Below are 23101 nucleotides of genomic sequence, written 5' to 3' on the forward strand. Positions count from 1 at the left end.
AAGAGAAAGAGAATAGAGAGGAAGAGAGAACAGAGAGGAGAGAGAGGCATCACCGCTGACGCCATCACCGCACCATTATCGGCGCCATTATCAACAAATCTGTGTATACACAGATAGATCTGTGTGTGTATACACAAATCTGTAAATATGTCTCTCTTTGTGTGTGTGTGTGTGTGTGTGTATAGATCTATCTATCTATCTATCTCCCTCTCTCTCTCTCTCTCTCTCTCTCTCTCTCTCTGTGTTCTGAGTTGATGATGATGATGATAATGTGGTGTTGATGATGATGTTTGTTGTTGTTATTGTTGTTGATGTAACGCCCCAACTTCCAGGCCGTTAATTAAGTATAATATTACCACACAATTAGGATAGATAACCAAAACATCTTAATATACATATATAACCAGAATTAGTATCACGGATCATTCGTTTATTTTCCATTGTAGGATTACAAAACATTGAAAACAAAAACAACTAGTCTAAGTCTTCAAATGAACCACCGCTCCAACACTTCATTGTATTTGCCTTTGCAATAACTTTCATCATTATAACTACTTCACCACCTGGCATGACACGCCATGAGCTTGGAATGCCCAGTAAAAACACACACATCCCCATATCTTCTATCAACCAATCAACCATACATAGGACAAATTAGGTAACATAACATGCAAAATTACAACAAGGTTCTATGAATTAGGAGTTTGCCTAGACATCTAGGGTCCCCCAAAGAGATCCTTCTACCCAACCACAAGGCTGAACACCGAATTACTCAGACTCCCCCTTTTGCTGCTTTGCAGACCTTACCATCTATGCCCACCTCCTGGTTATTTACCGGTTAGTGACATTGATGGACCTCAAAAAGGACGGCCAAACAAGTGGGCTCGCTTACACCCAAATCGTGCCTAGGGCTCGCTTACACCTTGCACATACCATACCAAATCGTGCCTAGGGCTCGCTTACACCCTGCATATATCATACCAAAGGGCTCGCTTACACCCTGAAACCACCGCATAGAGTCTGAATACAACCGTGTCAACCTAGGGGCTCGTTTAGACCGCTTGCGCAAGACTTAACTCGTTTGGTTTTAATTCCATTCACATGTTCAATACATAAATCATTCTGAAGCACAAGGGTGAACGTCACCCACTACCAACCCCTTTCCATTTTTATTGGATCTTTTGCCAAGCAAGCTAGTCACATTTGGTAATTCAGTAATATAAAAGAGCATGAGGCAAACATAAGAAATGAAATGTAGCCCATGATAATCATACATAGGTATGGTAAGGCAAGAAAATAACATTAGGCATGCTTTAAAATACTTAGAGACAAACAACACAACAAAACACCATTTCCAGCACTGTTCGGTTCTGCAGGGCTAACAAGAACGCTTTGGTAAAAATACTTATAGGTCAAATTAGGGGCTGAAATTGCACAGAAACAATATTCAATCTGTCTAGTTTCAGTTCCAATTTTCAGAAGTTGCACAGCACCTCCACAAATTCATCTACAAACTATATTCGAAAACCTATCCAGATTTGTCACCCTTTGGGGAAACTAACTTTTCTCTCAATCTACCCGATGGTTTTCACTCAAATAAAATCTGTTGGAAAGAGGACTCAGAGTTCTAAATTTTGATAGAAGAACCAACATGAGGTGATTTTTCTAGAATTTTATAAAATTCCTAAAAGTGGACTATTTTTCAGAGATTCAGGACCAGATTTTTCAACAATTTATTCAAGCCCTAAAAACAAACAATTTGGAGCTAATAAAATTTTCACAAACTCTAAACACACCAAATATCCTACCATAAATTCAGATTTGAGAATTAAATAGATTTGATATTTATTTTAAATTAGGGAAGTTGCAGCAATGCCTAATTTCACAAATTTGTAAGACAATGGCAATTGATCATATCCACACTTCAACATACACCCAAAACCCTATTTACCATTAATTTGCAACACAAGAGGCATATTAGACAATAGAAGGAGATGGTGAAAGAATTGGAGAAGACAAAGGAGGGGTATGTTCTTACCTTTTTGAGAGTCACCCTTATTATTATTTTTTTTTTCTTCTTCTTCTTCTCTACTTCCTTTGATCACACTTTCACCCTCTCACCCTCTCCCTAGGCTGTTGAAAATGTGTGGTGAAAATTGAGACAAAGTTCTCAATTTATAAGCCATGAAATAGGGCTAGCTTAATGACTAAGAAAAAGCATAAAAATCTAGATATTTTTCCATTGCTCAAATAAGTATTAAAATAAATAATAAAACTATTTATTTAAAGATATGTGTAGATATTTATTTAAAGATATTTATTTGCTCAATTAAATAATAAAGGTTCAAAGAAAATAATAAAAATTCAAAGAACTAATAAATATTCAATTAGGCTAAAAATAAATTTGATGAATTAATTTAGAAACTAGGAGGTACATAAATAAAAGCCAAGTGTTAGGGTATTTCCAAATATAAAAAATGGCATTCTATGATTTAATTATAATACAAAATAAAATACAGAAAAATAATTCTTTCTTGGATCATTTTGTAAAATTTTATAAAATTTGGGATTAAAATTTAATTAACCTAAGGCTTAGGATATCAAGTGTAATTACCAAAAACTAGGGTCTCCACCGTTGATGTTGATGATGATGATGATATGTTGTTGTTGATGATGATGATGATGTGCTCTCTCTCTCACACATCCTCTCCTCTTCTCCTCCTTCTTCATCTGCATAGAGAAAAGGGGAAGAAAAAAAAAAAAAACACTGCCCAAAATGACGTCGTTTTGGACAGTTTCGAGCCAAATGAAATTCGAGCTACAAAATGGAATACTTTTGTCGATGGATAATGCTCATTTTTGTGGGGGTGAGAATGATGATGGGATGAATTTAGAGCGCATGATCAAATAACTTCATTTGGATATGCAACCAAATTAGGATTAGATATTGGCATTTCTGGCAAATCAAAGAATGCCTGTAGTAAAAAATTTTAATTATTTTTTAAAAATTTAAAATTCAAAATCTCTTTGATTTAAAATTTTTAAAAATTCATTTCAAAATTCAAAATTTAAAATTTGTTTAGTTTAGGGTTTTTACAAAATTGATTTTGTTTGGGTTTTAAGTATTAATTAAATAATTTTTTTATGTTTTAGATATATATGATCTAGATAGACCTAAACAGTATACAAAATGTGAAAAACTCAAAAACAAATTAATAAATACATAAAATATTAAAACTGTATTAATTTTTAAACTAGGTCCTTTTTTTTTTTTTGTATCTTTCTCATTATTCAGTAATTTAATAAAAAGTTACATTTAAATATGAGATGTTTTAAATATACATAGCTTGAGTGGAAATAAAACTATAAAAAAAGTATTAAAATTTTTAAAACATTCATGAAAAATAAAAAAATATAAAGTGAAATTTTAACTACACATTTAAAACGAAGTATAAAAAAATAAATTTGACTATAATATTGCAAAAAAGTTTTGATTACAAGATAAATAAATAAAAATACACAAGATCCAAAAAAAATTCAAAAACTAGTTTTGAGAACTCATAACCAAATAAGTTTTGAATTTTAAAAATTTTAAAACCTATTAACAAAATATACAACTCAAAACTAGTTTGAAAACTTATAGCCAAATAAGTTTTAAATTCTTAAAATTCTTTTTACAAAATTATCTTTCAAAACTGATTTGGAAAAGCCAAAGTTTAGGTAGGGCATGCTTCATGAATAACTTTTTGCTCTTTCAGTTTTTCTTTGCTCAAAAGTGAGGACCATATCAGCTTGGTGCAATTTATGTGAGATATATATATATATATATATATAATTTTAGAATTTATATCAGACTGTTTAATATAGTTTCTTTTAAGGGCGAATTACATTAATAGTCCCTATAATTTAGAACTCGTATTACTTTAATTCCTAACTTTTCAATTGTGACATATTTTATCATAAATTTTAAATCTTGTTCTAAATAAAGACAATTGAAAATACCATTGCTCAATTTCAAGGACAAAGTCGTCAAATTGATAAAATATAATTAATTTGACAAAAATAAATGTCAAAAAAATATTTTTGAATTTTTAAAAATAATTTCTACCCACCAAAGATAAAATTATGTAAAATTAATAAATCTTTTAGATATTTATTTATTTATTTATTTTATTTACCAAATTAATTTTTATTTTGTGTTTGAATGATAATCATGTAATGGGTGGTTGTTAGGATTTTAGTATGTAATAGATATATTTAATATATGAAATGTTTTTAATTTTAGATTTTTTTAATATAATAGATTGGGTTAATAATTATATCAAAATTATCGTCATATTTGACTTTTAGAAAAGTAGAAACTAGTTTAAATGAAAATAAAAACAACCACCAATTATATGATCATCATCCAAACACATAATAAAAATTAATTTATTAAAAAAATAAATAAATGTCTAAAAAATTTATCAATTTTACATAATTTTATCTTTAGCGGGTAGAAATAATTTTTAAAAATTCAAAAATATTTTTTTGACATTTATTTTTGTCAAATTAATTTATATTTTATCAAATTGATAACTTTATCCTTAAAATTAAATAATGATATCTTTAATTGTCCTTATTTAAAATAAGATTCAAAATTTAAAATCAAATGTATTAGAGCATCTCCAATGGAGCTACTATTTCACTTACCAAAGCTAAAAAATGACAGGAATGGCAAAAAATTGTCTCCAATAGTCTGCTATTTCACTTGCCAAAAATGGCAGATGCCATATGTGCTTTCAAATTTGGCAAGTGAAATAGCAGATGCCAAGCTTGCTGGATCAGCAAAAATCAACAGCAATTTGACACCAAATTCAGTTGAAAACAATAGAATTAATCTAGTAGGGAACTCATTTTTCAGAATCAAACCCAATTTTCAGAATCAAACAAATTTCAGAATCAAACAAATTTCAGAATCAAATTGAAAAACCCAAATTCGGTTTCTCAAATTTTTTTTTTAATTAATTATCACCAAATCAGTCAAGCCAAATTGTATGCATTCACAATAAACCAAATGAAATCAGATAATCCAGTATCACAATAAAATGATCGGAAGTCAAAAAATTTGCAGAATGAAGATTAAGAGGGAGACAAATATCAAAACATAAATATATATATATATATAGGGAGATATCAGATTTGATTGATGAACAAACAAAAAAAATTCAATAAGACAGATATCAAAAATTGATGGATGAACAAAAATTGATCAAAAAAAAATAATTAAGAAATTTTGAAGAAAAACATACCAGATTTGAGTTGAATGAAGATCCGGTTTGAATCCATCGCCAGCTTTGAGTTTCAAAAATCACAATCACCTCAAATCCACATCAACCGGAAAAATAAAGAAAAAATCAACACATGAAAACTGAGAGAGAGACAGATCAAAACATATATATATATATATATATGAGTATGTATATAGATGGAGATCATACCACAGACAGATCGGAGGTGAATATGAGTATGTATACAGACATATCGTATACATCGGATATGAGTATTTTTACAGACAGATCGGATATGAGTATGTATACAGACAGATCATACACCGATCGAAGGTGAAGATTGAGAGGGAGACAGATCGGAGCTTCATAGGTAGAGAGAGAGAGAGAAATGTTTCAATCATGGAGGAGGAGAAGGGATTGGGTGAAAACAGAGAGAGGGGGAAGACAGATTGAGAGAGTAAGAGAGAGACAGAGTGAGAGAGGGGGAAGACAGAGTAAGAGAGTGAGAGGGAGACAGAGTGAGAGAGTCAAAGTGGAGTTTCGATCATGGAGAAGAAAGGAGAGTGGTTTGAGAAGAGGGAAACAGAGTGAGAGAGTGATAGGGGTTTCGATCATGGAGGACATGAGGGAGTGGTAAGGAGAGGAAGACAGAGTGAGAGGGAGAGACAGATAGTGGATCATTCTAGATGTTTGGAGACAGAGTGATGCCTTAGTGTATAAAAGAGCCGTTGGGCTCTGTTTGGTTTTTTTTTAAAAAAATATTAATTATTTTTTACAACAGCTATTTCAAACGGCTATTTTCCAAACGACAATATTTTTTATTTCTATAAATTGAAACCCTCTATGTCACTTTTATTTCATACAAACATTTTAATTTAATTTTTCTTTTCTCCTCTCTTCTTTGAATTTGATTTCACAGCAAACCTCTTAAATTATTTTCTTTTTAGTTTTTTCATCCAATCACTATGGAAGGTTCATCAAAAACAAAGAGAGGAAAATTATTCACAATTGAAGAAGATATGGCAATTTGTAGTTGTGAGTGAATGCTGGGTTAATAATGGATGGTTGTTGGTGGGTAATTGGTGATTGTTTATTTTTTATGTGTAGTTAAAAAAATTTATTAAATATGTAGTGATATATTTTTTGGTGGGGTGAATTAATCAAATATTTTTTTTTTCTCCAATTTTTCATTTTTTAAATTTTTTTATATTTGTCTAGTTGAGAATAATACAAATATATTATTTTTTTAACAAACAGGTAAAAAATTGTCACAAAAGACAAAAAAAAAAAAACAAAAATAAAATCACAAAAAAACTTATATCCAAATAACACCTACAAATTTAGAGTGAAAATTGATTAAAATTTGTCAAAATAACAAATGACCATTAAAATACTATTATTATAATTTGATAAAATAATACTATTTATTATCAAATTATAAAAATAATAATAATATTATAACAATAATTGTTGGTGATGCTCTTACCATTAAAAAGTGAATGGTCGCTATAGTTTAGGTTACAGGGACCGCCTTTCTTTTTCATAAAATTAACTTAAAAGTTGCCGTCAATGACAAGATGAAAGGTACAGAATAAAAAGGAAAATTGTTGTGATCAGGATTTTGAACCTTGTCAACACCCCTATTGAAAAGAACACACAAAATCTAACAGTCAAACGTAAAACAGAAAAAACAGTCATCAGATACTTTTTTTACTTTAGATTATTTTGGATATGTAGAGATAAAAATAAAATAATAATAATTTAAAAGCACAAGACTTAAAAAATTCAAAAACTAGTTTTGAAAATTCATAATCAGACAAGTTTTGAATTTTTAAAAGTTATTTTTAAAATATACAACTTAAAATCAGTTTGAAAACTCATAACAAAATAAGTTTTAAATTCTTAAAATTCATTTTACAAAATTATCTTTCAAAATTGACTTCAAAAAGCCGAAGTTTAGGTAGGGCATGATTCATGAATAACTTGTTGCTCTTTCAGCCTTTCTTTGCTCAAAGAGTGAGGACCATACAATTTGTCAGTTTGGTGCAATTTATGTGATAATATATATATTTTTTAAATTTTAGAATTTATATCAAATTGTTCGAATTACATTAACAGGTTTTATAGTTTGGAACACGTGTTACTTTTCAATTGTGACACATTTGACTATGAATTTTGAATCTTGTTCCAAATAAAGACAATTGAAAATACCATTGCTCAATTTCAATGGTAAAGTCGTCAATTTAATAAAATATAAACTAATTTAACAAAAATAAATGTCAAAAAAATATTTTTAAATTTTTAAAAATAATTTCTACCCACCAAATACAAAATTGATAAATCTTTTAGACATTTATTAATTAATTTATTTTATTTACCAAATTAATTTTTATTATGGGTTTGGATAATGATCATATAATGGGTGGTTGTTAGATTTTAATGTGTAATAGATATATTTAGCCTGTGTTTGGAAAGGCAGTTTGAGGCTAAATTAGCCACATATGGACAAAAGTGGCTAATTCAGCCACATGGAGACAAAAGCATGGCAGGAGCTTGGGAACAACCATTTCATAGGTAAATTTACGAAACTACCCCACATGAAAGAGGGGCTAATTTAGCCTCGGCGTCAGAAATATTCAAAGTAAAAAAAAAAAAAAACCTTTTCCCAAAAAACATCTTTTCCCAAAAAAAACAAAGAAAGTTGAAAAAAAAAATTAAAAACATTTTTTTTGTTTTTTGTTAAAATATTTTATAAAAATAAATTCAAACTCTATTTTATAAAAATATTTTTAAAATATTTTAATTTTTTTTGTTATGTATTTGGTTATGATTTGAGTGTAGAGTTGTGAAAGTAGTATAGAGTTTCAAGTTATGTGTTTGGTTATGAGTTTTAAAAATAATTTATTAATTGAGTTTTATTTTGTGTGTTTGGTTACGATTTGAGTGTAGAGTTGTTTTTAAATTTAAAATATTAACATTTTAAATTATTTAAATTTTTTGAATATTTAAATTATTTACATTTTTTTGAATATTTAAATTATTTAAATTTTTACGATTTAAAATTTTTGAATATTTATTTTAAATTTTTGCTTATTAAATTATTTAGATTATTTAGATTATTTAAATATTTAAAATAAAATTAAAATTAAAATTAAAATTAAATTAAAATTAAAATTAAATTGTTTAAAATACACAAGACAATAAAATAAAACCTCACTTTTTATCATTTCACAGAAAATGAAAAAAAATTAAAAAAAAAATAAAAAACACATGAAAAAGCCATTTGCAAAAAAAATTAAAATACGTAAATTATTTAAAAAAAATACGCCTCATTCAAAAATATTTAAAAATATTTAAAAAATTACAAAAACGTAAACTCAAAAAAAAAAAGAACGACAAAAATATGCCTCATCCAAAAAGATAAAAAAAAAAAAAAGAAATTACCATTTGCCATGTAATTTACAAATAAATAAAACACATGAAAACTCATTTTTGAAATATAAAAACAAATTAATGTGTACGAATTAAAAAATTGACAAAAACGTAAATTAAAAAAATAACGAGAAAAATACGCCTCATTAAAAAATATTTTAAAAAAAACATAAAAACATAAATTACCATTCATGACGCAATTTAAAAATAAATAAAACACATGAAAACTTATTTTTGAAAAATAAAAAAAAGTTATTATATACCAATAAAAATAAAAAAGATAAAAAAAAAAAACGCCAAATCCAAACCCAAAATAAAAAAAATAAAAAATTTAAGTAAAATACGTGAAATCCAAACCCAAAATAAAAAAATAAAAAAATAAAAAATAATAAAAATTAAGCAAAATACGCCAAATCCAAACCCAAAATTAAAAAAAAAAATTAAAGGAAAATACGCCAAATCCAAACCGAAAAAAAAAATCAAACAATTTCGGTCCTGTACATGGCGTGACGTGGAGGACCATTTGAGTGTGAATTGCCATGAGAATCATGTGTCAAGGGCAGTTTGGTAATTTACCATAAAGTCACCTCACCAAAAAGCTAAAAAGTTAAAAAACCCTTCTCAAATCAGGCTTTTTAGTCCCAGGCTAAAATAGTCAAAAAAGTCAAAAAACCAACTAAGTTCTCAAACGGAGGCTTAATATATAAAATGTTTTTAGTTTTAGATTTTTTAATTTAATAGATTGGGTTAATAATCATATTAAAGTTGTTGCCATAGTTGACTATAAAAACAAGGGGATTTTTTTTAAGGTCCCTAATAATAACAATTTAGAGGCTAAAGGACACACAAAAAGATAGTGATGCCTCACGTCCCTGAAACAACTTGGCGCGCGTTTTTAATTATTTTGTGGACCAAAATACCCTCGCCAAAATCAACACAGAACCAAACTCATTCCGACGTCTCAGTTACATTCCAAACATCCAGCATCTTCACGAACAGGAGACCAGCAGAATTAGGGTTTCAACATCATCTGCACCATCGACATTACAACTTCGTTATCCTCTCCAAAAATCATTCCCATTCCTTCCTCACAAATTTCTCTGACCTAGGTTAAAGCTTCGTTTTCACGGCTCATCATCATCTCAGTCCATCTTCGTCACGTCGCATCTTCATCGCGGACCATATCAGCTCATCATTCAAGTTTCATCCTAACTCTGGTCAGTTTTTCTACAATACAACTAGATTTTCTCTGGAAACACAGTTAATAGCATTTTATAATAACCTTTCATAAATTAGGGTTTCAATTTCGTAATAAAAAGCTACCTGCATTTGAAAAAATTTATTTCTGTGTATTTTGAACTTATTCTTCAACATGTTTGTTTGATTTTATCTGTAAATTTCTCTGGCATTTGAATTTCTCTGATTTTTTATTAATGTAATTTTCTTCTTTCAATTTTCTCTGGCAAGTTTATTTTCACAACAATTTTTTGTGTTTTTATCTTATTCTTGAACATGTTTCTGTAATTCTGTCTATAAATTTTCCTGCTCCGTAAATTTCTCTGTAATATGTATTTTTAATTGCAATGTCTATCTTAATCTAGAATGTCTATTGCTTTCTTGCCTCTGTCTTAAGTTTCTCTGGTATTTATAATTTTCTCTGACCACATCACATCACTTTCCTCCCTTGTGTCTTTGTCATTTTAAATTTTCTCTGGAATTTTAATATTGTGGACTGGAATGAATGTTTCTTCTTGGAATTTTCTCTGCCATATGTACTTTGAGAAAAAGTTATTTCTTTGAATTTTGATCTTATTCTTGAATATGTTACTGTCATTTTGTATCTGAATTTCTCTGCTTTGTAAATTTCTCTAGAATATGTATCCTTCTCTGCAATGTCAATTACACTCTTGCCTCTGTCTTAAGTTTCTCTGGTATTTATAATTTTCTCTGGAATGAATGTTTCTTCTTGGAATTTTCTCTGCCATATGTACTTTGAGAAAAAGTTATTTCTCTGAATTTTGATCTTATTCTTGAATATGTTTCTGTCATTTTGTATCTGAATTTCTCTGCTTTGTAAATTTCTCTGGAATATGTATCCTTCTCTGCAATGTCAATTACACTCTTGCCTCTGTCTTAAGTTTCTCTGGTATTTACAATTTTCTCTGACCACATCGCACCACTTTCCTCCCTTGTGTCTTTGTCATTTTAAATTTTCTCTGGAATTTTAATATTGTGGACTGGAATGAATGTTTCTTCTTGGAATTTTCTCTGCCATATGTACTTTGAGAAAAAGTTATTTCTCTGAATTTTAATCTTATTCTTGAATATGTTTTGTCATTTTGTCTCTGAATTTCTCTGCTTTGTAAATTTCTCTGGAATATGTATCCTTCTCTGCAATGTCAATTACACTCTTGCCCCTGTCTAAGTTTCTCTGGTATTTATAATTTTCTCTGACCACATCGCACCACTTTCCTCCCTTGTGTCTTTGTCATTTTAAATTTTCTCTGGAATTTTAATATTGTGGACTGGAATGAATGTTTCTTCTTGGAATTTTCTCTGCCATATGTACTTTGAGAAAAAGTTATTTCTCTGAATTTTAATCTTATTCTTGAATATGTTTTGTCATTTTGTCTCTGAATTTCTCTGCTTTGTAAATTTCTCTGGAATATGTATCCTTCTCTGCAATGTCAATTACACTCTTGCCCCTGTCTAAGTTTCTCTGGTATTTATAATTTTCTCTGACCACATCGCACCACTTTCCTCCATTGAGTGTCTCTATCATGGTTAATTTTCTCTGCTTGTGTATGTAAATTTTTCTTGCATTTTAATATTATGAATTGAAATTTTCTCTGGAATGGAAATTTCCTCAAGAATGTGTAATTTTTTCCAGAATGTGCATTTTTCTCTGGTATGTTTATTTTCTTCAATTCTTGATTTCAATATGGTATACTTCTCAGTGCCATGTTTACATTACTTTGTTTATTTTATCTTTGCTAATTGTGGAATGCAAATTTTCTTTCACTTGCCATGTTTACTTTTTTCTATCATTCATTTTCTCTGGTATGTTTACTTCTATCTGTAATTTAAACAATTATTGAAAATTTCTCTCCCATGTTTATGATGCTGTGTTGATTTTCTCTGACATGTCAAATTTTCTGTAATTTTCCCTTATCTGTAATTTTCTCTGGCATCTCCAATTTTCTCCCTTATCTGTAATTTTCTCTAACATTTCCATTTTTCTCTGGGATTTAATGTTGACATCTCTATGCTTTGATCATTGTCTAGAAATGGCAAAACGTAAAGGCAGCGAAACACCGGAAACACCAAGCAAAAAACAGAAACTGTCTCAGTCTTCTTATGGACTAGGATCAAAAACCAGCAGCAAAACACTAGAAACACCAAGGAAGCAAGAACAACTCTCTCAGTCCTCTTATCATCTAAGATAAAAAACCAGCACTAAAACACCACAAACTCCTTCCCAAAACACACAAGTCCAAGCTGATGAAGCAACTAGCATCCAGATGAGTACCCCAACTTCAAAAGACTCAAGCTCAAGGGGGAAAAAACCTGTTAAACTCCACAGAAAGAGAGCTCATTACAGCATTCAATTCCGATCCAACCTCTCATCTGTCGTCTCCTTCTTTCAAACACTTAAATTCAGTTCAAAACATCTTCTAGAGCTTCAAAAGACCCCATTCTGGTATTTGATTCAAGCTCTAACCACTGGAAGGATGGATCCAAAGAAATCTAGGAAATCCGATGATGATGTAGTTGCCATAATCCAATGTTACAATGAAAAAACAAAAGCATTCACAGTTGGGAAGAAGAACCTGACCTTTACAACAAATGACATGACCTTGATTTTTGGTTTGGAAGGAGGTAAAGGAGCCATGTCATTAAGATACTCTAAAAAGCCAAAATCTGCATTCCTCAGGAGAAGATTTCAAAAGGACACAAGGCTCACTGGTCCTGTTCTTAAAAATGCCTTGGTCAAAGCAATGAAAGGCAAGCAACCAACTGACTTCAAAGATGTAGCAATCATTGTTACATTGTACTTGTGTCTCACCCTATTTTTTGCAACAAGTGGGAATTCAATAGGTTGGGTTTTTATAAAGTATGTGGAACCTCTTGAATCAATGAAACAGTATGATTGGCCGGAAGCAATCACATCAACATTGATTGATTCTATCATGGCATTGCATAGAACTCCAGAAAAAGTTACGGGGTGTGTCATTGCATTGCTGGTAAGTATAATATCCATTCAAATTTGCAGTTATCATACTTACAAATTTGTGCGTTTACAAAATTTTATTTACTTTCATTTTCATCACAGTATTGGCTATGTGAACATGCAACTATCATTGACTCAGAAGACAGTAACACAACAGACTTCCCAAGATGTGCCAAGTGGAACCTTCAAACCTTGACGAAACAGCTGCAGAAGACACCAGTCCACTCTCTTGCACCTCGACAGGTTAGATTCCTATTGCTACCGAAATCTCAGTGAAATTTCAAAAATTTCTCTGACTACTGCTTTGTTTCCCTCCTTGTGCATTGATTGATTAAGATTAATTTTCTCTGAAATATCAATTTATGTTTTCTTCTTTGTTAACCACTGGTCTATTTCTGCCATTGTAATCAATTTTCTCTCCCATCCAAATTTCTCTGACCACAATTGTAACACATTAAGTTATATGCTCTGATTCATTTTCTCTAATATCTGAATTATGTTCTTTGTCACATAATTTTCTCTGGCCCATCAAATTTTATCTCCTTGTGTGTAATTTTCTCTGCCCATAACTTGTGTGCCTTGCATCTTTGATTAACACTGTTTATTTCTACCCTTCTAATGAATTTTCACTGGAATTCAAATTTCTCTGACACAAATATAGTAAAACATTAACTTATAAACACTGTTTATTTCACTGTTTCATAATTTTCTCTGCCCCATACAATTAACTCCATGCCTCTAATTTTCTCTGGCCCAATACAATTTTCTCTGAAGTTTGTTTCCAATTAGTATCATTTAGATGAATTTTATTTTCCTTATTTGAATTTTTTCTCTGAGTGAATTTTGTAACATTTCTCTAATAAAAGAGTCTCCTGTTACAGATTGATAACAAGCAGCTAGTCAAAAACCCATCTGAGGAGTTTTGTCTTGGCAAAAAGACGAAGAAAGAATTAAAAAAGGCAATTGTCATATTCAAGGAGAAATTACAAGATCCATCTGAAGATGGAGGGAATGAACAAAAAGAAGAAGAAACCACCAAAGAAACCAGCAATGGACAAGAACATCAAGCAAGCAGCACAGAAGAAGAAACCACCAAAGAAAGTGAAGAAATAGAACCAGAAGACAAAGAACAAAATGAACAGAAAGAAAATGATGAAGAAATTGATGAAGAAGAAAATAATGAGCAGATGGACCAACAACATGATGAAGAAAGTGATGAAGAAGAAAATGAACAGAAAGAAAGTGAACAAGAAGATGAAGATGAAGATGAACAAGAAGAAGAGAACAAGGATGAAAGTGATGAAGAAGAAAATAATGAGCAGATGGACCAACAACATGATGGCATTTGTGGCTCAACAATGCATCAGCCTGAAGAATTTGAGGAATCAAAGGATGCCCAAATTGCTGATCTACGTCAAAGACTGAAGGCACTGTCTCAATCTAAAAAAGAAGAAGACAGAAATTGGATGGAATTACTTGCTGAAAAGGATATTTCAATAAGAATCCTGACATCACATAACTCAGAACTTCAAGAAAAAGAAAGCACAATCCGAATGAAACTAAGGATGTTGGAGGTTGAAAAAGCAGACGATGCAAAAACAATTCAACAGTTGAGGTGTTCAAATTCGGAGCTTGAAACTGAAAATGCCAAATTGCATGAACAAGTTCAAGAACTATCTGTCCAACTAGCAACACAACCATACCGAACACCAACACAACTTCAACCACAAGGTCAGTGAAAATCTTGAGCCACAAAAAGTTATGTCCTTGTGCCATCATAACTCAGAGAAATTTCTATTTATTATAATTTTCTCTGTCATTGGTAATTTTCTCTGGAAGTTATATCTCTCTCAACACATTAGTTATATTTCTACTGCTCATTTCATTTCTCTGTATATTTTCTTATTCCATTTTTGGGGCTTGTTTGATTTTCACTGTGTATAGTTGGAATGCAACTGGAACAACAACCAACAACCCAACAAGAGCAAATCCCACACAAACAACCACCGAAACAAAAGAAGAAACTCTATGGTAACTACAAAATATTGAATTAAATAAATTTACATATTGAAATATCATCTGTTGCTTCAGAGAAATTTCACTTTTCCTAATATTTTCACTGCCTACAGTCAAAAAAGATCCAACCTCAATGATAAAAAATTTAAAGGAAAAAGAAAGGAAGGAAAAGCAGCATGATCCAGAATTCCAATATCCGAAAGTTGCGAAAGTGACTAGAGCTTCAAAACAAGCTGCAAAACAAGTAGAGCAAAGCACAAAGGACAAAGAAGTGCTTGATGCTGATGCATACGTCTTGCCTCAACCTATAAACATCACAAAATCTTGGGTCTTTCCACAAACTCTTCCCATTTCAAGATTGATAAAAGATCATATAAAAGACATCTTGCAGCACATATCAAATGTGTCTGGGCTTGAGTAAGTACAACAAACAAAATAGAACATAACAAACAACAAATTACAAACTTATGTTGCATTAACAACAATTCAATCCCTTCTTTGTCATCTTGTAGAGCTTTAATTTGGACAAGTGAGTTGAATATCATTACCTTTGAAGACATTGGAAACCTCATAAAGCAAAAAGAAATTGCCAACAATGTAAGTCTTTCCCTTTCATCAACATTTCTCTGCAATGTTCCATCAGCCTTTATAAAACAATATTACAATTATAAATCATATTTTTCAGGTCATTGATGGCTATGGAGAGATCCTTTTGGCTGACCAAATCAGAGAGAAACAACAACCAACCTCATTTTTTTTCACATCCATGTGCTTAGTATGTTACTACTATTTTATTTGATTTTCTCTGGAATTTACTTTCTACTTTCTCTTCTTAATATACTTCTTGAAGTCAGTTGTGTCACTAACAAAACCATTTTTTGATTTTCTCTGAGCACAGAATTTCATCAACATGACAGAAAATCAAAGTTTTCGAGTGTCCTTATTTGACAAGCATATTGAAACAGCATGGAGGAACTATAGGTTCCTCCATTTCCCAATAAATACTGGAGGTAATGAGAAGTCCACACATGGAAATCACTGGACCTTGCTTGTCCTGGACAAACAAGACAATTTATGGAGGTTCTACAACTCATTGAGGCCAAGGAGGGATGATGCAGAAGACAAATATGTCAAAGATGCAAAACAATTGGTAACGAGTGCAAATTTCTCTGATCCATCATCATCTTTATGTGATGATAATTTTCATAGAATCCCATTGACTTGTCCGTAAATTTCTCTCTTATATAAAAATTATTTTTTTGCAGCAAGATTACGTGGAGAATTTTCTGAAAGCTTGTCTTGAAAGAGACGCTCAATCACAACCCTCTTTCAAATTAATTAACTCACAAAACACAAGTTATGACTTTGAGTATGTTAACAATGCTCCACAACAAGAAAGCGATTCGTAAGTTTCATACATCTATAAATAAGATAATTTCAGTTGCATGTTTCTTAAAACTAACCATACCTATAATTTGTATGCAGTCTGGATTGTGGCCTCTTCGTCTGCTATATAATGAAACAATATAGCAAGCATGAACCTATCAAATCCAAATTATCCACACAAGAGATAAGGTTGATGAGGGCAGAACTCATAGAGAGATTTGTGACCGAAGTTGGCAGGTCATGGACTGAACCAATTGAAATACCCCCAGAAGAACCACAAATGTAATAGTGAAACTAGTGAAAGGAAGACAATGTACATATCCACACAGAGAAAATTGTCTCACATATATGTATATATCCTTTCTTGTTCATACATTGAAGGAATGATGATCCTTGACGTATATGTATATATCCTTTCTTGACTAATCTAAATTTCATTTTTTTTTTTTTATTTCGACTAATGTAAATTTCAACAATTGTCTGCCAGAGAAAATTGTCTGCAGAAATTTCTCTGGTATAAACTACCAGAAATTCACAGAGAAATTTAACTTGTATCGTCCCAAGGGGATGCCTATATGATCATGTAATCTGTAAAACTTTGTGTTGGTACAAAACAATCATCAAACTCAACAAAACACAAAGCACACAGTAATTTTATCTGCCACTGGAAAATTTCATTGCATGAATTTCAAATTTCAGACCACAATGCCCATATAGTTTTCTCTGTTGGTGAAAAATTTCTCTGGATGAAAATTTCTCTGGCTTTGACACAAATTTCTGAGTTCAAGTGAGTCCAGAGAAATTCTTCCCTGGTCTAGAGAAATTCTCAACTCAGAGAAATTTTTTGAATGCTCTGTCTGCTGTGCATATTTCTTGAAATGACTGATATGAAGCTACCAGAAATTTACAGATAAATTTAACTCATATCTCACCAAAGAAGGTGCCTATATGATCATTCAATCTCTAATGCACTGTGTTAGTACAAAACAATTATCAAATTGAAAAAACACAATCCACACAGTACTTTAGTCTGCCATTGTCAAATTTATGTGGATGAATATGAAGCTTCAAAACACAACACACAGAATTTTCTCTGCCATAGGAAAATTTCTCTGGATGAATTTGACAGGTACTACAAACCCACTGCCTATAGTATATATCAACAAACACACTTTAACTCATATTGAAAAATTTCTCTGGATGAATTTGATTGATATTATTATATACACTGTCCAAAAAATAAATTTCACAAAACAAAATACACAAAGTAATCATCAAATGTATTATTCCATCAATAAAATGTATAATCCTCAACTATTTAACAAAGGTTCCTTGCATGTCCTCTTATTATGGTGACCAATACTCTCACAACGACTACACTTAATCACCCTTTTAAACTCTCCAGCAGAAGCAATTCTGTTCTTCTTCGGCCTCCCAGCAGGTCTCTTGCTCAATGGAGGTAAAATCATAGCATCTTCAATGCTACACACAGGTTTTTCAACAGTTGGAACTGGGCCAATCGAAAAGGAGTATGCTTGACGATACATATCAGCATGAAAAAATGGTTCAACAAATGAATTCAAATTCTTTCCACTCCTAAAAATTGCAGCAACAGCATGTTGACATGGATACCCATTTATTTCCCATTTTCGACATGAACAAGTTCTCAACCCAAGATCAACCATAACCGAAGGAAAACAATGCACTTCAAAGACATTATCAGATGATAAACTCACATTCCATGTCCTCCCGTCCAAAAAAGACTTCTCCAACACACTATCCATACGAGGACACAAAATTTTATTCCATTTACTAGAGAGCAGCCTCCTATCAGACCTCATATTCATGATTTGCAACCGTATCATGTCCACCAAATTTGTTATTGGCAAGTGCCGAGCTTCTCGTATCCATGAATTGAATGACTCAGCAACATTTGAATACATCTCACCATAACGTTTCCCTGCAAAATATGCATCACTCCAATTTTCATATGGTAAACTTCTCAAGAAAACACTCACAATGTCTCCTCCCTCACTTTTTAACTCATTTAACTTGAAATGAAATGATGCCTTTGTTGGAGCATATGCACATTCTGAAAACTTGGACACAATCGTCTCCCTAACCAAATTTGTGTTTCCACATGACAACTTATCCCTCAAATTTCTCTTTAGATGTTCCAGACAAAATCCACGAAAGCAGTTAGGGAAAAACCTAGCAATTCCCTCCACAATTCCACAATGTCGATCTGATATGAAACTTATCACCCTTTCTGATCCTAATACTCCATATAAATGTTCAAGAAACCAACACCAATTGTCTTTATTCTCAGCATCAACAACAGCAAAAGCTACAGGAAAAAAACCTACAAAACAAATAGGAACAAGCATATTAGGTACACACATGCAGAGAAAAATAGAACAATAAACATCCAGAGAAAATTCACACATTGGCAACATCCAGAGAAAATTGAATAAGTGACCAGCTACAGAGAAAATTCACACAATCATAATATACAGAGAAAATTCACTTAGTGACCACCTACAAAACAACAGAGAAAAATAGAACAATAAAACAACAAGAGAAGTTTGACACTGCCAACATCCAGAGAAAATTCACTTAGTGACCAGCTACAGAGAAAATTCACACAATCATAATATACAGAGAAAATTCACTTAGTGACCACCTACAGATACAATTCACACAATGACAACATCCAGAGAAAATTCATACACTGACAAAAATCCATTGAAAATTCTCACAGTGGCCACAACAATAGAAAATTCACACAGTGGCCAAAACCAGAGAAAATTCACATTCACTCAATTCCTACATGTATAGAAAATTCACATACTTAGATAAAAATAGATATATTTACAATTACCTTCATTCCCATCTTTCCCCGTTGCAGCAAGCATAACTCCTTTGTATCGTCCTTTCAAAAATGTTCCATCAAGAAAAAGCAATGACCGACAATATTTGAAACCAGCAATGCATGCATGAAAAGCCACAAACACTCTTTTGAAATGCTTGTTATCTTCAAAATCTAACTCAAAACGACTCCCTGGATTGTTCTTCAATGCCTCATCAAAATACCACCGTAATTGATCAAATGACAAACAAGAATCCCCATATGTACTACATTTTGCTTTCTCAACACTCAACCAACCACAGTTATAACTAATTGAGACCCCATACTTGTCTTTCATTCCTTTCACAACATCCACTGGACGAGTTAAAGGTTTTGCACTTACCTCTTCAAGTATCAGCCCAGAAACCAAGCTGGAAGTCATCCTCGAATGTTTACTCGTACGAACCGCCACACCACACGTATGTTCATTGTTCAAAGTCCTTATGTAGAAGAACCCATTTGTTTTTTCAACAGAAGCATGTACACGCCACATACATCCCCTTGATTCCTTATATGCACATTCTGCCGTAACCCTCAGCTTGTCATTTTTAACATACGTAAACTGAAAACCAACCTCAATAGCATACTTGCATAAAAAAGTACGGAACTCAACCACACCACCCTCAAACTTTTGTCCAACACTCGTAATATTATTCCGCCAACTAGCCGACAATAACACCTTTTCTTGGTGGGAACAAAACTTAGAGAGTGAATTCCTTTCAACATACACCAGCCTATCACACTCACCATCCACAACATCTACCCAATTAGACCCCACTTCATCCTCTTCATCAGAAGTACTACATCTACTAACTGCAACATCAACTATATCAACACCGCGTGCACAAACAACCCTCAACATATTCAGAAAATCAATATTATTTCGAACCATACAATTCGGATGGCCCAAAATAGAATATGAAATACACATAGTCTCAGGTTTCAAATTCTCCCATGTTTTACACAAAATGCCAACCAATTCCTCAAAATTCAATTCGCATGAAACATTAATGACAATAGTATCATTCCCATATTTGCACAGCAACAACACTGCACTGTCCATTAAAACTGAAACAAAAAACAACAAAAAAAATCACACAAACACTTCACAATAACAACATAAATGTCCAGAGAAATTTCTAAAAATTATAATTTTCTCTGAACTTAAAATAAAACTCCAAAGACATCTACAAACTGATATTCACCTTCAAGATGATAAAAAACAAAATCACAGAAACTTAATGAATCACAGAGAAATTTACTGCTAACAATTAAACACAATTATAGAAAAAAAAAATCACATAGAATACAAGTCCAGAAAAATACTTTTCTCTGAACTACAAACTGAAAGTGAGTAACAAACTTACAATTTTCTCTGAACTACAAATACAAGTATAGAGAAATTTATGAACTTACATTCACTTTCTCATATTCTATCGCCATTACAAACTTCTAATAATATGTCCATATGCACTTATAATTTCCTCTGGACTACACAAACAATAGTGTAGAAAATGAAATTTCTTTGGTTTGAAAAAACATAGAACACAACTATAATTCATCAGCATGTTGATAAAAAACAGAGCACCAAAAATGAACTCTAAACATCAAAATCACCTACACTGTCAACACTATCTGAAATTGATCAAAAAAACAAAGAATGAAAAATTAATTCCAAAAATAAAAATCAACTCTATCAAGCTGGCCTCTCTCTAAACAAAAATAAAAATACATTTGGAATCTAAATCGAAAACAAACCTAATTCAACTCAACTCAAAAACCTACGCGATCAACACACTGTCAACACTCTTTCAAATTGATTAAAAAACAAATAATAAAAAATTAATTCCAAAAATAAAAATCAACTCTATCAAGCTGGCCTCTCTCTACACAAAAATTCAAAACAAATATCAAAATGCATGTGCTATCTCCATCGAAAACAAACCTGATTCAACTCCACTGAAAATCTACGCGATCAATACACTATCACACCACTGAAATCTCCGACGAAATTTCCAACAAAATCTACACGATCGTAGCAATCTTTCTCGTCAACTCCACTGAAATCTCCGACGAAATCTCCACCATAAAATCTCCACTGAAATCTCCGACGAAAACTCCGACAAAATCTCCCCTTCAAATTCGGTTTCCAAAATGTATCAGTTAACTCAACCATATAATATTCAAACAAATTTATGTTATAAAGGAAGGGTAATTTAGGTACTTTATAACCTAAAATAAATTTGAGGGACCTTAGCCATCAAAACATATTATAAAGGACCTCTCCTCATATCAAAAGTAGAGGAGGGACCTTAGGCCAATTTTCCCTAAAAACAACTACTCATTACATGATTATCATCCAAACACATAATAAAAATTAATTTTTTTAAAAAAAAATAAATGTCTAAAAAATTCATGAATTTTACATAATTTTTTTTTAATGGGTAGAAATAATTTTTAAAAATTTAAAAATATTTTTTTAACATTTATTTTTGTCAAATTAATTTATATGTTATCAAATTGACTATTTTGTCATTCAAATTAGGCAGTGACATCTTCAATTATTTTTATTTAAAATAATATTTAAAATTTAAAATTAAACATATCACAATTAAAAAATTAAAGATTAAAAAATACCGGCCATATAATTCTCCATTTTTTTAAATAAAAATAAGTTAAAAGTTGCCGTCAATGACGAGATGGGAGGTACAGAATAAAAAGGAAAATTGATGTGATCAGGATTTTGAACCTTGTCAACACCCCTTATTGAAATGAATAGACACAAAATCTAACAGTCAAACGTAAAACAGAAAAAACAGTCATCAGATACTTTTTTTTTTACTTCAGGTTATTTTGGAGGTCTAGAGAAAAAATAAGATTGTGATAGAGACCACTACGACCATACTTCAGACCCTCTGTGGGGGTCGCACTCTCAGTCAAGTGACGAGTCTCTACTGGCTGAAACTCAAAAAAAATAAAATAAAATAAAATAATTTTTTTTTTGTCCAATCACAGCGCGCCACCTCACTGGGGGTCGACCCTCAGTGGGGGTCCGAAGCATTTTTCGAGACCACTAGGTGTGCAGTTTCAGTTTTAAATTAAGCTCTATACAGTTGGTATGGGCAAATTTGGAAAAAAAAAAGAAAAAAAAAGAGAGATAAAGACAAATCATTATGAGGAAGAAGATAAATTAGACCTCTTAATTTAGAGCTCTTGAACATTTTTCAAAAAAATAAAATAATAATAATTTAGAGCAGTACTGAGCAAGATCTGCTATAATTTCATGCACTTGCTGGCTTCTTGAAACCACTTACAGCTTCTATCATCTAACTTTCTTGTTGCTATGTGACTTGTGATGTAAGTCAAAAGGTACCACATTGAGGCCGCTTAAGTTATATTTATAATCTTTTAATTTTGTTTATTTGGTAGATTGTACAGATTTGACAAGAAATATGCAAATTCAATAAAAAAGAGCGCAAAAACAGATTTTCCGTGCGAGAAGCGAAAAATCCGAGCCAACCACCTCACCACACGTGTGGCCAAGCTCCACTGCACGTGCGGCCCACCGCTACTCGAGCGGCCTACATGGGAGCTCGAGCGGCCTACCTAGGGATGTGTGTGCAGAATTTTGGGTTTGTTCTGCTGAAAATAAAAGGAAGAAAAATAGGCTAACTTAGGGTTTGAAAATTATTCTAAAGAAAGGAAGGCTAGGGTTTAGAGAAGGTGATTTTCCTCAAGCTCCAAGGAGAACTTTCATGGGAGCTTCTTCCTCTTCCACCTCTTCCCACTCCTTCATAAGTGGCTAGGCTATTCTTTTCTAGGGTTTTGATGAAACCTTAATCATGTAAATAGGTTTCT

At 31.6% G+C, this 23101-nt stretch overlaps 2 protein-coding genes and 1 long non-coding RNA gene across 3 annotated transcripts; 1 reads left to right on the forward strand and 2 right to left on the reverse strand.

Annotated features, from left to right (window-relative positions):
• Positions 1-371: 371 nt before the first annotated feature.
• LOC145806201 (uncharacterized) lies at positions 372-2460 on the reverse strand. The gene is made up of 2 exons (XR_014348955.1): positions 2039-2460; positions 372-563 (listed from the first exon to the last, which is right to left on the reverse strand). It is a non-coding gene; the product is annotated as an uncharacterized LOC145806201 (long non-coding RNA).
• Positions 2461-12592: 10132 nt separating this feature from the next.
• Positions 12593-16761, forward strand: LOC145805461 (uncharacterized). Its single transcript, XM_082900598.1, has 10 exons — positions 12593-12946; positions 13036-13176; positions 13815-14664; positions 14878-14964; positions 15063-15366; positions 15462-15546; positions 15635-15724; positions 15848-16099; positions 16215-16354; positions 16435-16761. Exons 1-10 carry the CDS (start codon positions 12593-12595, stop codon positions 16619-16621), a joined length of 2490 nt encoding a protein of 829 aa, XP_082756724.1. The 3' UTR covers positions 16622-16761.
• A 731-nt stretch (positions 16762-17492) lies between these two features.
• LOC145805846 (uncharacterized) lies at positions 17493-19927 on the reverse strand. The gene is made up of 2 exons (XM_082901063.1): positions 19217-19927; positions 17493-18697 (listed from the first exon to the last, which is right to left on the reverse strand). Exons 1-2 carry the CDS (start codon positions 19734-19736, stop codon positions 17646-17648), a joined length of 1572 nt encoding a protein of 523 aa, XP_082757189.1. The 5' UTR covers positions 19737-19927; the 3' UTR covers positions 17493-17645.
• Between the last annotated feature and the right edge of the window lie 3174 nt (positions 19928-23101).

This window comes from Camellia sinensis, chromosome 13 (assembly GCF_055761805.1).
Source record: "Camellia sinensis isolate YWXY chromosome 13, ASM5576180v1, whole genome shotgun sequence".
In the NCBI taxonomy this organism is placed as follows: Eukaryota; Viridiplantae; Streptophyta; class Magnoliopsida; order Ericales; family Theaceae; genus Camellia; species Camellia sinensis.